General features: G+C 43.7%; 1 protein-coding gene across 3 annotated transcripts in view; it reads right to left on the reverse strand.

The window, feature by feature from the left end:
- vps13b (vacuolar protein sorting 13 homolog B) overlaps positions 1-13,480 on the reverse strand; it is a 267,108-nt gene that overhangs the window by 74,635 nt on the left and 178,993 nt on the right. For all 3 annotated transcript variants that reach the window (XM_076148413.1, XM_076148410.1, XM_076148411.1), the window contains exon 34: positions 12,224-12,367. In XM_076148413.1, the coding sequence (XP_076004528.1) occupies positions 12,224-12,367 (144 nt within the window). The remainder of the gene's footprint in view (positions 1-12,223; positions 12,368-13,480) is intronic.

The raw sequence follows: 13,480 nt of genomic DNA on the forward strand, positions 1-13,480 counted from the left end.
GGCTCATGTGTAGGACTTCCATAGGACTGGCCGAGCCATATCCCTCTCTGTTCCCTGCGTAATGAGGACAGGATGTGTGCATGTCTTTTCTGTAGAAAAGTCAGATTTTCCAAGCAATGGGGAGGGGAGAGGAGGCAGAAAAGGGCCCGGACATGTCTCCATGTGTGTTGTGTTAAGCGGGTAAAACTTTCATTGAGGTATCAAAAAAAAAAAGGTATTGAACAAAGGCAAAAAGTCCACTCCAAGGAGCCTTCCCCATTGGAAGGGGGGAAAAAAAAGCTGCACAGCTGCTGGGAAAGAGAAAGAGCCAGGAGAAAGAGCCAGATTCTCTCTGCACTGCTCTCTCTCTTCCCAAGCTTAAGCTGTACACATGCATTTACAATTACAGCAAATACCCCGTCTTCTCTTTAACCACCACTACTAAGACAGTGCCCCCTAAGCAAATTCTTGGTCTATATTTAGATGTGCTTACAAGTGGAATAAGGGATAATGGGGAACACAATCAGAGGCGTAGTGGAAGACAGACAATAAGAGAGCATACCACAGCAGTCCTTCATCCTGTTTAAGTCAACATACATGCAGAAACGCATATATAAACACACATCTAATCACAGATTTTTCAGGGTTTGATTTTAGATACACACACACAAAAGTGCATGCATGCACACAGCTGGTAGCTCTTCTATGTTTCTGGGCTTCATTATGTCCCCGTTGTACTTGATGACAAAGAGAATAGGTAGATGTTGAATACATGTACGGCTGTGTATTCTATACGTATTAACCATCCCCCAATTTATTCATTGACAGAGGGCAATAAATTCCGAATACAAACATGCACTGTAGTTGGTCCCAGCTGAAATCCCCTTTTCCAGCCATTACTTTCTATTATATTATTATATAATGCCTGCACTGAATCAGTCTTCCCAGATCCCAATGCAATTTTTCTCTGGACATAGCTGATGACAATTGTGTATGTGAGAGTACACTCACATACACACAAACCCCCATCAGCCAATCATGAGGTCATCCCCTCAGAGTCTCTAGGCAGAACATTCTGGAAAATGCAGGATAATCCCCGAAGTGTGAAACCATGAGCCTCCCAAGTGCCAATCATATCAGAGTGCATCTGTACGACTTCTGACCCCTATTTCTGTCAGTGTAACTCAGAACAGCTTGGCTAGAATAAGGGTAATGTGCGGAAGCAAATGTCATATCATCCAAATGCCACCCGTTTGCAATGTTGGCTGGCTAGTCACATATGACAACATAACTTTTACATCTGAATAGCACATATGTGGCTGATTGTTTCCAGATGAATCAAAAGTAGGTTGCAATTCAAGTTCAGAGATCAGGAAACATGAAAATCTGGTTGTTTAAAATGGCAGGGAAGTAAATGGAAGCCAACAGCAGAGAATAATACAAGTAACAAAGGTGGCTACTATTGCATACGATTTAACATCTACAGATCCCTACTGAAGCCTGCATCTGCTCATTGCATACAGTCAAGCTTTCAAGAAGGGAAGCCACTCGGCTGCTTACAGTCAACTTTCACTTCAGACAAAAACACCATAAAACACACAAAAATTGGGTCAAATCACATGCAATCACGTCAATCTGAAATGTGTCTTGTGTGCACACACACGCACGCATGCACACACGCACACACGCACGCACACACACACACACACACACACACACACACACACACACACACACACACACGCACACACACACACACACACACATTACTGAGGGGTCAGCGCAAGGCAGCCATGATACGGCTCGCCTGGAGCAGTTTGGAGGTTCGGTGCCTTGCTCAAGGGCAGCTCTCCAGCTGCCAGTCCACTTTCTTGGTCCATACGGGACACAAACTAGCGACCCTCTGGTTCCCAAGCTGAGTCCCTATGGACTGAGCCCATATGAACCGAGTCCCTATGAACTGAGCTACTGCCGCCCACAAATAAACAAAGTCTTCTATTTACACAAGAGAAGTATATGGATAAAATACTGTATTATTATTTATTATTACCACTGAAAACTCACAAATACAGAGAGTAAAAACAGTTAAACCTCTTGCTGGTGCTAAACTGCTAACTGCTGTTGCTTACCATTGAAAGAGTAGGATAATAATGAGGGTTGTCCTATGACATTATTGTCATTGAATTTTTACAAATCAATGTACTTTTGGTGGACAAGGTTCAAAATGAAGTCTGTGAACAAGTTCTGTGTTTATGCAAATGAAGCATAATTGGTCAAACGAAGGCTAAGGCAGTGGTTTGTTTACAAATACTATTGGTGATATAAGGTGTCAGACATCAGGTGTCTTTATCATTCGAACATTATGTTCAAGAAGAGCTTAAAGATGACTGAAGTACAAATATGACAGAGGGAGAATATGGAGAACACTCTAAACAGGACTTCATGGACACAAATGAGTTAATGCAGTGGCAGCAGTCATAGGAGTCAGTTTCTGTGTATTTCCTACCGAAGGAAGTGTTTTATGTTTAGCACTTTCTTTCCCATGTTCTCTAGAAACTTCAGTAAATTCCTTTTCAAAGCCATGGGAGTAATATTACTAAATCTTTTTGACAGAGCTATTCAGTTTAACGACTTGATCAAAAGACGTTTGCATGGAAGTAAACTCCCGTATATTGACTCCATCAGAGTTTACATGTTATGCCCCAGCCGCGCTACACACTATTGTTTACAAGAACCATAAAGCTGATAGCAGGCCTCTGTGCTGACGGAAGAAAACCTCAATGTAGCCATACATCACTTTAATACAATATAATAACAATAATACTTCACCAAATGTCCACAAGACTGCAATTAATTATCTCATTTTCTTGTAGAAAGCAGAAAGGGAAAGACATTTGTAATATGAAGTCACCACTCTTTGTATGCCATAACAGCCGACACAAAGCAAAAAGGGCATCAAAGGCAGTGCTTTAATATATTCAACTTTGTTTCAATAACAAAGGCAATCTCCTATGCACTTCAGCTGAACCACAACAAAGAGGCAATGGAAGGTCATGACCGCAGAGCTTGCAAATGGTTGTGAGCACTTCAGAGTGACTGTCAACTGCACTTAAAACACAACATTTTGCAAAGCTAAGGACACTGAGTGGGGCCGTTTTAATAAGCAGCCTTGATGGGAGGCTGGTTGGTGGGTTTACTCCTTCAGGGTAGAACATGTTTCTTTAAAGGAGCATAACAGGGAAGCTCTCTCAACAACAGCTAGCCTCCTCACAATCTTTCCTTTTATTTCCCTCCATCTCCACCTCTTTCTCTCCATACTTTGCACAGGAAGAGAGAAAATAACAATGGTTATATTTTCCCTGCTCTTTTGTTCCCCTGATGCCAGCCAGACTGAGGGGGAGAGCAAACATCCGGGTGACTGTAATAATTAATGCATGTTGACATTCAGTCGTTCTTCAGACTTCAGTCCATCCGAACACTGACCATGACAGCAATAGAGTAGAATAGAACAGGAGGGGAGAGGAGGAGAGGAGGGACGGGACGAGACGAGACGAGACGAGACGAGACGAGACGAGAGGAGAGGAGACGAGACGAGACGAGACGAGACGAGACGAGACGAGACGAGACGAGACGAGACGAGACGAGACTAGACGAGAAGTCGTACAGATGCACTCCTCTCCTCTCCTCTCCTCTCCTCTCGTCTTTCTGTTCTATAGCAAGTCCTACTTACCCAGGTAAGTAGGACTTGCTATAGAACAGAAAGCTGGCTCACAGATATGAGGAAACCTTTTGTAAAGGTTTGTAAAGGTTTGGTTAATCAGAAAGGTATCCAGCGTTCTGACATGAAGCAGGCTTCCCAGCATGACACCAAGCCCTCTGAGGAGCTCGCCAAACCCACCCTGACCCACTTCTAGTCTATCTGAAACACCTGACAAGTGCCACCCTTTGAGTTCAACCGGAGCCTTATTGTTTCCATCTTCAACAGATTCACCAGTCCAAATGAAAACTGTGATTCAGACCCAACAGATGGGTGAGGGGTGAGGCTGAGGACATGCTTAACCCATATCTCTACAATAACACTGGCTGCTTGAATAAGCAGAATGCAATGTAATTGTGTAACTCAGTGAGGAATGTGTTCCAAAGTGTCAGAAGAAAATGTCTAGATGAACACCAAGCTGTGTTAATGAAAACAAACACAGGGGTAAAGTGGCTGGAGGATCATAATTGAAGTACTCAGAAATGATAAACAGACATTCTCTGCTCAACCGACATCATCGTTTGGCTGGAAAGAGATAATACTGGAAGGACTTTATCACAAAATAAATCAATCAAAAGAAGATTTCAGTCACATTATAAACAAAATAGGGACTAGAAAAACCTATTGTGAAATTCATGGAGAACTTGGCAGAATAAATGGTGCAGATGAAGAGGAGAAGAGCTTTGGTATAAAAAAAAAGTCTGCACCATCTCCTTCTCAGAAATCTCTCTCATAAAGATTTCAGTCTTTGGTGACACTGATGAAACGATGATGAAGACCAGACGTTGAGAGAGGTGTGATTACACGACGCACTACAGCAAAAGAGAATGAAAGACAGAAGCACCCCGGGGTCTCTTAATTGCTGTGATCCTGGCTCGGCAGAGGCAGAATCATCGCTTTCTTTCCTTTGTCCTCTCTTCCTGCTTCTATTTCTTCCTTCCGTGGGAATGGGGTCCAGAACAACTGGCTCTCATTAGCTGTCACCATCGCTATTTAGTCTTTGAATTTGTGCAAGAGTAATTTTCTAATCTAATATTCATTCTTCAATGTTTACACATGCTTAGAGTCCCTGAGTGAGGTGGGCTGGATGGGGACAGTTGTGTATGTGGCTGTGAAAGTGAAGGAAGTGGTGTGGTGTGTGTGTGGTGTGTGAAGTGCAATGCAGTACTGTGATTCTTTCATTTCTTCATTAGCAGTCAAAGCAAAGTATGGCGAGCACCACAACACACAGGGGCACACACACACACACACGCACACACACGCACACACACACACACACACACACACACACACACACACACACACACACACACACACACACACACACACACACACACACACACACACACACACACACACACACACACACACACACACACACACACACACACACACACACAGAGCAAAGAGCTATGAGGCAGAGTCATCAGAATCATCAGGTTTCAGCCTGGCGCTCAAATTCACTCATCCGAACTCTCAGCCTAACATCATTTGCCTTGGCATAATGCTTTCAACAAACAAACAACAAAAGAGACATCAAACTGCATTGTCTTCAGCGTCCGCTCGGTGGTTCACCAAAGCAGACGACTGAGAGACTTCAAAAAGAAGCAGAGATGCCTTTCATTAGGTCATGGAGTGTTCTTCCGAAACGCCGTGTCTTGGTTCTCTGCTTACCAGGTCACAGCAACGACAGGGAAAACAACAGTGAACTGGGTCGAGGGGGGCACATGAGCCCCAGGTGGCCTGCTGGCCTGTGTGAGATGCTGCTGTGAGCAGCCCACAACAACACAGCAGCCTGTATACACATGGAAATGTGAGTATACAGTGCAGTGTATACAATAAATCACTAATGTACACACAGACACACAAATACACACAAAGAGCGGCATGAAGACATGAGCAATCCTGGCTCACTGTCTATTTACCGAGCTGAAATTAGAAGAGAAGGATTGAAGTAATCTTCCTTTAATTTCTCTCTGGATGTACTCCCAGGCCTAAGAAAAACAAAAGCTCTGATGTGCTGTATGTTAGAGCCTCAAAGGAGGATGATGCAAGACCCCCCTGTCCCGTGATCTTTGTTAGCTGAGAGGGCCTGGATAAGGGGGACGTAAAGAACAAGGCAGAGGACCCACGGATACAGGAAAATAAGTAAGCATGTCTGCAGAAACGGTCCTCAGCTATCAGAAGGACTTGGCTGTACACACTGGACAAGCACATTTAAAAAGGACACTGCAAGAGGAAGAATCCTTCCAGCAGTTTTAAGTCAGGATCAGTTGGCTGCAATGCTGGGAACCAGGACGAACTGACGACTTTAACACTTTAACCTGCAAAACTCATTCTTCATCACAACATACCTTTTACTTAACTGGCTTGACCACTGACATTTCAAAGTAAACTAACTCAAATGAACACATGATAACAAATACTGTTCAGCTCCAACAATCTTCCAAGTGTTGGAATACTGTCTTTGAGCTGGCATGCACATCTGAACCAGGGGAACCAATCCAAACACACAAACTTAAACAGGTGAGTTATGAAAATCCACCTCTCAATTATCCAGACCATATCATCTACACAGCACCTTCTGGTCTTTATCTATCAAAGCCTCCACCTCATTTGGATATGCAAGTCTCTTTGAAATATTTGGACTACTAAGTAATCTTTACACACAGAGAAATACAAACATTTCATTCTACACACACATCTAGAGCTAGTTTGAAAGAGAATGCATACCTATTCTTTAAAAATGTCCCGGAAGAGTCTGCATGTATACAATGATACGATCTCATTGTTGTAGGGACGCTGCATCTAAAGTTCATTGGCATCCATGGGGAATATTCTGAAGTTGCTGGAATCATGTGTACAGTTTGTGTTCTCTTTAATATTTGGTTTGCAGCACGAGAGAAGTGCTTAGACTGAGTTTGCAAGGTGAGCTGCTATAACTGGGCTGACTAGTTCCAAAATGATCCTGCATGAACATCAGTGCTCATATTTACAGACAAACACTTAGGACACAGTCAGAAATCAAAGTCAATCCAGGACCAATGAACTCCTTGTCTAACTATGTCATGTCTCATCTATGTGAATTCCCTCACTATTGTTCTCTCACACATTCTCTGTCAGTTGGTCATCCCCTGTCTTATACTGTCTCCACTCCCCTCTCCACTCTTTATAATGTCTCTTCCTCGTCTGTGCTTTGGCTTTTGTCCCTCATACATCTGAGATCTCTCTTTTTAGTTTGGCACAAAGAGCACATAAGATTTCCTCTGACACCTCACTGTGCTGGACAGCTCGGAGGTCGAGAGAAAAGATTTCAGCCCTCACAGCTCAACATACAAAACAATATGAAACACTCATCACAAGGAGCGGTCCTGGACTTGGATTACTTTCAAACACATACAGAGAAAGATCTTTCCCTAGGTCGCTCACTGAGCTTACCCTGGTCCACAACACCAATACGTCTTATGTCCTTCTGAAATGTAGCTAATACGATACTAACACAAAAGTGCAGTGCTCTTCTATGTCAAAAAACTATGTCCCAAAAGAAACAGGGCAGAGCGTGTGTCTTCTGTGCCCAATCACTGATGGCAAGTCATGACTGACACTGGACCCCTTTCAGCAAAATATGGAAAAAATGTCTCTGTCCTCATAATCCTCGACCCATGAAGACATTGAGATAGAATAACAACAGAGCTTTAGTGTCCAAACACATGGGATAGTTGGGGTTGTGTAGTTGATGTTCACAAAAACCTTCCACCAGTGGGAATCCAACTCCTCCCCATTTATAATCTGAAATTGCTTTCCAAACCCACTGACAAACCACACCAGCTACTGGTAGTAGCTAGTGTGTGTGTGTGTGTGTGTGTGTGTGTGTGTGTATGCCTACTGTAAATCCACATCTCAGAGTTTGTCTAGGCTGGCACTCTACACCCCTCATAATGCTGTCTAAGTGCTGGATTAGTTAAGCTTGCATGGTTAGAGCTGTGTTTAGGACTACACAGAGGTCATAGTGTAGTAATACCATCATCTACACCAGGGGTGGGGAACCTCCGGCCCGCGAGCGGATCCGGCCGCAATTCGGCCTGGCCGATTCGGCCCGTGACCGGCAGATTGCTCCGCACATTTCGGCCCGCCCGATTCGGCCCGTGACGGGCAGATCGCTCTGCAAATTTTGAAGTGCGCAACATCAAAATGGCCCGTGATAGGAAAAAGGTTCCCCCGCCCCCCTGATCTACACAATGTCAAACTCAATTTGTCACCAGAGGAGGAACCTTCTCTACTGCCTGCTAACCTCACTAACAAACTACTTCTCTAATTTAACCAGGAATGAAGCCAGCCCTCGTAGGGATAAAAGATTTCAGATTAGCAAAAACAGAAAATGTGGGGTGGATCAATCTGAATATAAATTCACGTTTCAACCCACTGCAGTATGCCAGGATAGGGGTCAAAAAAGGGAAGTAAAGATTGGTGGATAGGAGGTATAGGAACAAAGCTGGCAATGGGTGAGTGAGAGCTTTCCCCCATATGTGTTTACTAAAAACTCTAATTCAGCGGTTACTGTTCCTCCTGATACCTTGTCCTGAACCTGGGTACTGCCCTGGTGTGTGGTGTGGTGTGGTGTGTGTGTGTGTGTGTGTGTGTGTGTGTGCGTGTGTGCGTGTGTGCGACTGTTAGTGTCGGAGGAAGTCTAAAGCCCCGTTTCCCATGCGTGTAATCATCCCAGGATGAGGTGGAGGATGAAGCCGAGTGGGACTTCCCCTGCACCAGAGGGTATTTTCCTCTCACACTGTGGTACAAGCACATGGCTGACCTAAGCTGGCTCTGTGTGTGTGTGTTTGTACCATGTACGCATGTATGTGTGCTTGCATTTATGTGTGAGAGAGAGGAAAGTACAAAGCCAGATCAAAGCATGATTAAATATTATTTCTCACCCTTGACCAGATTCTTTCAACATTCTCTGATGACATTCACCAAATCTCTATCATTCATAAAGCATAAACAGCATAGCACACACACGCACACGCACGCAGACACACACTGCAGCATTACACAACTGGTGTCTGGAGACTGGAGCCAATAACCATCCAGGGAATGTGGAGCCCATGCGTGTGAGCACATACACTTATGTGTGTGTTGGTGACAGTGCTGCAGACAGAGTAGTGAGATAAGTCCCAAAAGCTGCTGCTGAAAGCTGCCTACTCTCAACCTCGCCTCACTTTATCATCATTACCATTTACACACAAATACAGCCATGAAGTCAAACTGTGACAGGCCATAGCTAATACTGTGATAAACATCCTCATAACACGGTGATTTATAGAGCAATGGCACTTTTCAGAGATGAAACTCCAAGGTTTCTTATTGTTTGTTGTTCCTAGCAGCTTTCTCATATTATCTAAGTGGAAACTGGCATAGCATGGTAACTGTGAGAACGGGCTACAATGAGTGACATAGACTCTGACCTCTAACAGCATCTGTGTGTGTGTGCCATGGTAAGGCTTTCATGTGTGTGTGGGGGCGCTGTCTTCTTTCATAGCTCAGTGATATGAATGAATATAAATGGCTGAAATCACACGCACGCACGCACGCACGCACGCACGCACGCACGCACGCACGCACGCACGCACGCACGCACGCACGCACGCACACACCCGGCTTGGCTTCCCTCACCAATGCCAGGGAACCCAAAAGCCCCTACAAAACAAATTCATTACCCCGACAATAAAACACAGCTGTGAGGGGCGATGGGAACTGTTTGAAATCAGTGCCCGGGTTCGGGGAGAATCTGTTCAAGGCAAACAGAATGTTCACAAAAAGAAGCAAAAAAAAGATGAAGAGGAAATAGGAGAGAGTGTGCAAGACGCATGCTGGGGACAGAGATGCCAGTGAGAATGGAGATGCTAACAACAAACACAATCCCTCTCCTCCAGATGCTTGGAAAGTCTTTAATTGAAGGCTTTGAACAGGTACAGTTCAGTAAAAACAAAACACATAGTATAAACATAATGAGTGAAGTTGGGTTTAGATTTTAAATACAGATACCTGTTCCAGATCCAGGTTCTGACATTGGGGAAACGTAATGGAAATGTGTCTGGACTCTCTGATGATTCCGTGTAACTTAGCAGGGGGTGTTTGATTCTATTCACTTAGTCCATTCCAACAATATGAAAGGCCATTACCTTTCCCAACCTCATACTTCAAACAATGTCCCTTCACATACTACTCCTATGAGATGATGTTGGTGTGTCTAATGTATCTGCAGGGGGGGTAGACATGCAGAGGGAGAGCAGAAGGCAAGTGAAGACACGCAAGGCTTGTGGACCTGCGGACTGAGCGTGCAGTCTCTGCTGTGGTAAAACAAGACACCACTAGAGGACTCTGCAGTTTGTAGAATAGGTGGAAAGGAGCTGAAGGAGCTGTTTTAGCCAGACCTCCTACTGCAGTGTGTGAGTGAAGCAGCCGGACAGATGTGGTCGCCAAAAGACTGACGACACTTAGATAGATGGAGGTACAAATAGTTTGAAGAATTGTCTCCAACATGTCAGAACCAAAGCACATTTCAAAGTGACCACCGTGCTCTGCAGCTGCAATGAGCTGAAGACACACTACACACACAAACTGACCTCAGTGGTAATGATACTATTACACTGTTGCTGCTTGAAAAGGGTAGTACGATAAAACAGACTGAGAAAATAACATGGGAAATAAACTTGAAATTAATATGGTATAATAAAAGGAAAACATGACCAGAGAGCAAACTCAGCGGTCTCTAAGCATGGATTCATCATTTCTCTAAAGTGGACTGCTGATCATAATATTACATCTCTATGGATCTATGTGCAATTTCACTTTCACTTAATTCAGCTGGAGACAGTAATAACACGGGCGTCAGATGTGGATTTAAGAGCAAAGAGTCAGTGGCTACAATTCATGGATAAATGGGGAAACACCCTGGCCCAGCAGCTACTGTCAAGGTACCCTGAAGCAAGACCCTAAAGCCCCAATTGCTCCAGCTGAAGCTCTTCATCTTAAAATGCACAGAAACATGAAGTTTGTCGAAGGAAGGTCCCAGTGTGAATTTGTTTAACTGCATGCAGGGTGTGTGTGTTGCTCAGTTGCCCGTAGAGAAATAAGGTTCAAAACATACAAATCCAAATTGAAATACATCTTTAGATGGTTGTACTTGGAGAGAGGAATGCAAACCTTTCCTTATTTTCAATTTGTTGCCAATAAGTAGTTGCCAAAAGTAGCTGCTGAACTTTTGACACCCACACCAAACCTGGGTGAACACTCTGTAGCTGGCAAAACCCTTGACAAAATCAAGTAATGACCCATCAGAAGCCAGGGGTGACAGCTCCTAGATCAGTTGTATCAGGGCCAGAAGCACAATGGAGTCAAACAAATGTAGATGATATTGTTTGTGGAAGCTGGAACACACATTGATTGATATGCACATTCATAGAGCAAACCATCTACCCATAACTACTTGTGAAATGTGTTTTTTAATTCTCCTAAGCAGGCACCTACATGATTTCACAGGAGACTCTCCAGGATGTGATGAAGTCACTTCACAGCAGTACACACATTCCCCCGCACAGAAACCCAGTGGAGGAGAAGATAACAGTAAAATCACTGTCAACTCACTCCATTTGATCTCATTCCCTCCTTCACCCCCTGCCTCCTTCTCTCCTCTATGCCTTCCATCCTCACCACAGCTGGTAAATATTTTTATATTGTGTTCCATTAGAAAGCTTTATTAAGCGGTCAGACAGGGCAAATGGCGCCTGGGAGCTCCCTGTCTTGTAAACAATAAGAAGGGTTGTGAAAGCTGCAGCTGAGCATAGCAAGGAGAGTAATGGCAGATTGGAACTGCCTTGCTCGGCATGAGTAAATATTTAACATTTATGTGTTAAATTCACCCAAATAGTCGCAGGGACACTTAAGAGGAAAATCAAGTCAAGGTCAAGAAAATCACGAGAACATAACATACTCTTTGTGAAATTGGCTTGATTTAAATTGGAGGATTTGTACATGGTTGCGCTGTCAAGAAGAAGAAGTCAATCGTCAACACGTCAATCTGAAATTTGTCTTGCGTGCTCCTCTTACACACACACACATGCATTAGAGAGACGACGCAGGGCAGCCATGATACCGTCCGTGGAGCAGTTGTGAGGGTGTGGTGCTTTGCTCAAGGGCACATCGGCAGTGCCCTGGAGGCAAACTGGCAATTCTCCAGCTGCCAGTCCACTTTCTTGGTCCATATGGGACTTAAACTGGCAACCCTGAACATTAACATGGCATTAATTGTATCAGTAAAGAGGACAGGAAGTGAGGGCGAAGGTAAGATGTAGGTTTGACTTAATACACAATGGAAGTAGGATGAGGTTTCACTTGCTGTTCTGTGCTACATGAGGTACAGTCTATAGTACATCTATGATGGATGTCATCAAAAATAAGTGGCTAGGACACTTCACGGTCAATATGTACCTCAGTGATGTTTTCTGAGGTGTCCATGGCCACCATGTTGTCTCTGAGAAGCTGCTGAAGGAGCTGAACCTGGGCAACACTGAGGTAGAAATCCAGACTGCTGGTCACATTCACCTCCAGAGAATGGCCACAAACCACCACCTCCTACATAGGGGGAAGAAAGAAGAGAGAGATGATGAAAGAGGCAGCAAGAACCTCACTGAAAACAGCACCAGGTTTGTTTGTAATCTCATGCCCTGCTTCTCTCTATCAAGCTTTATTGGATTTCTCTCTTCTAAGTCTCCCATCTTCTTATTCTTTTTAACTGCTCTATCCTTCAGGGTTCCGCCCACAACATATTCTCCTGCTGGAGGCCACAGGATGTCCCTCAAACAAAACTCAACAACACGTAGTGTTATTGACCACTGTTGTATAAACACCTTCTCTTCAGTCTCACTGTTGAAGACACAGAAGTCTGAAAGTATTTTCTACGTATTACAATTGTCACAAAGTTGTTGTTGTTTTTCTTGTTTTAAAAGGTTACAATTTCAATAGTGTAACATACAAACAGGGAGGTGGTTGCAGTTGTTTTGCAGCCTATAATCAGGAGATTCAAATAATGTATTCACCATATATAGTTCAGGCGAATAATAATAAGAGACTGAGACCACTGTTCCATCTGCGTAGTAAACATGCGTTAATCAGTTAGAAGAAATCCAAAGCTATATGTACAATATATGGACACTATTACAATAGTGTCCTAATCTATTTGTCTGGCTCTTGCTCCATATTTTAGGGAGCTTACACATCATTATTTGTGTGTGTGTACATGCTAACTAAGGATTAGCTGATACGCATGGCGCAAGCACGTGTGGATGGACGATGCATCAGTGACAGGAAGTCTCAGAGAGCAGTGCCAGAAAACATCAGCTGTATAAGCAAGGGTTTGAAGTCTACAGGTCAGAAGCCTCCATTACAGGCTGGACTTACTGAAGAACTCATAATGAGTGAGTTACTGTGAGACTATGAATGTTGATATAAATACTTCTGACATTTACCATCATCCATGTCTATTTTCAGTTTGAACAATTGACTGTGAGAGTAATGGTTGCAATCATGTTTAGCAGGTTATGGGGCAAACGTCACGGAACACACTTCTATCGAAACAAACAAAGAAGAATATAGGCAGTTGATTGACTGTGGAAATGTTCCAGAAATTCCCTACAATGTCAAAACTTTGTAAATGAAGATCTATAAATTGTTATTATAAAAAGCTGC

This window comes from Genypterus blacodes, unplaced genomic scaffold, assembly GCF_046128005.1.
Source record: "Genypterus blacodes isolate CSIRO-AG114 ecotype Tasmania unplaced genomic scaffold, CSIRO-AGI_Gbla_v1 ptg000040l_1, whole genome shotgun sequence".
In the NCBI taxonomy this organism is placed as follows: Eukaryota; Metazoa; Chordata; class Actinopteri; order Ophidiiformes; family Ophidiidae; genus Genypterus; species Genypterus blacodes.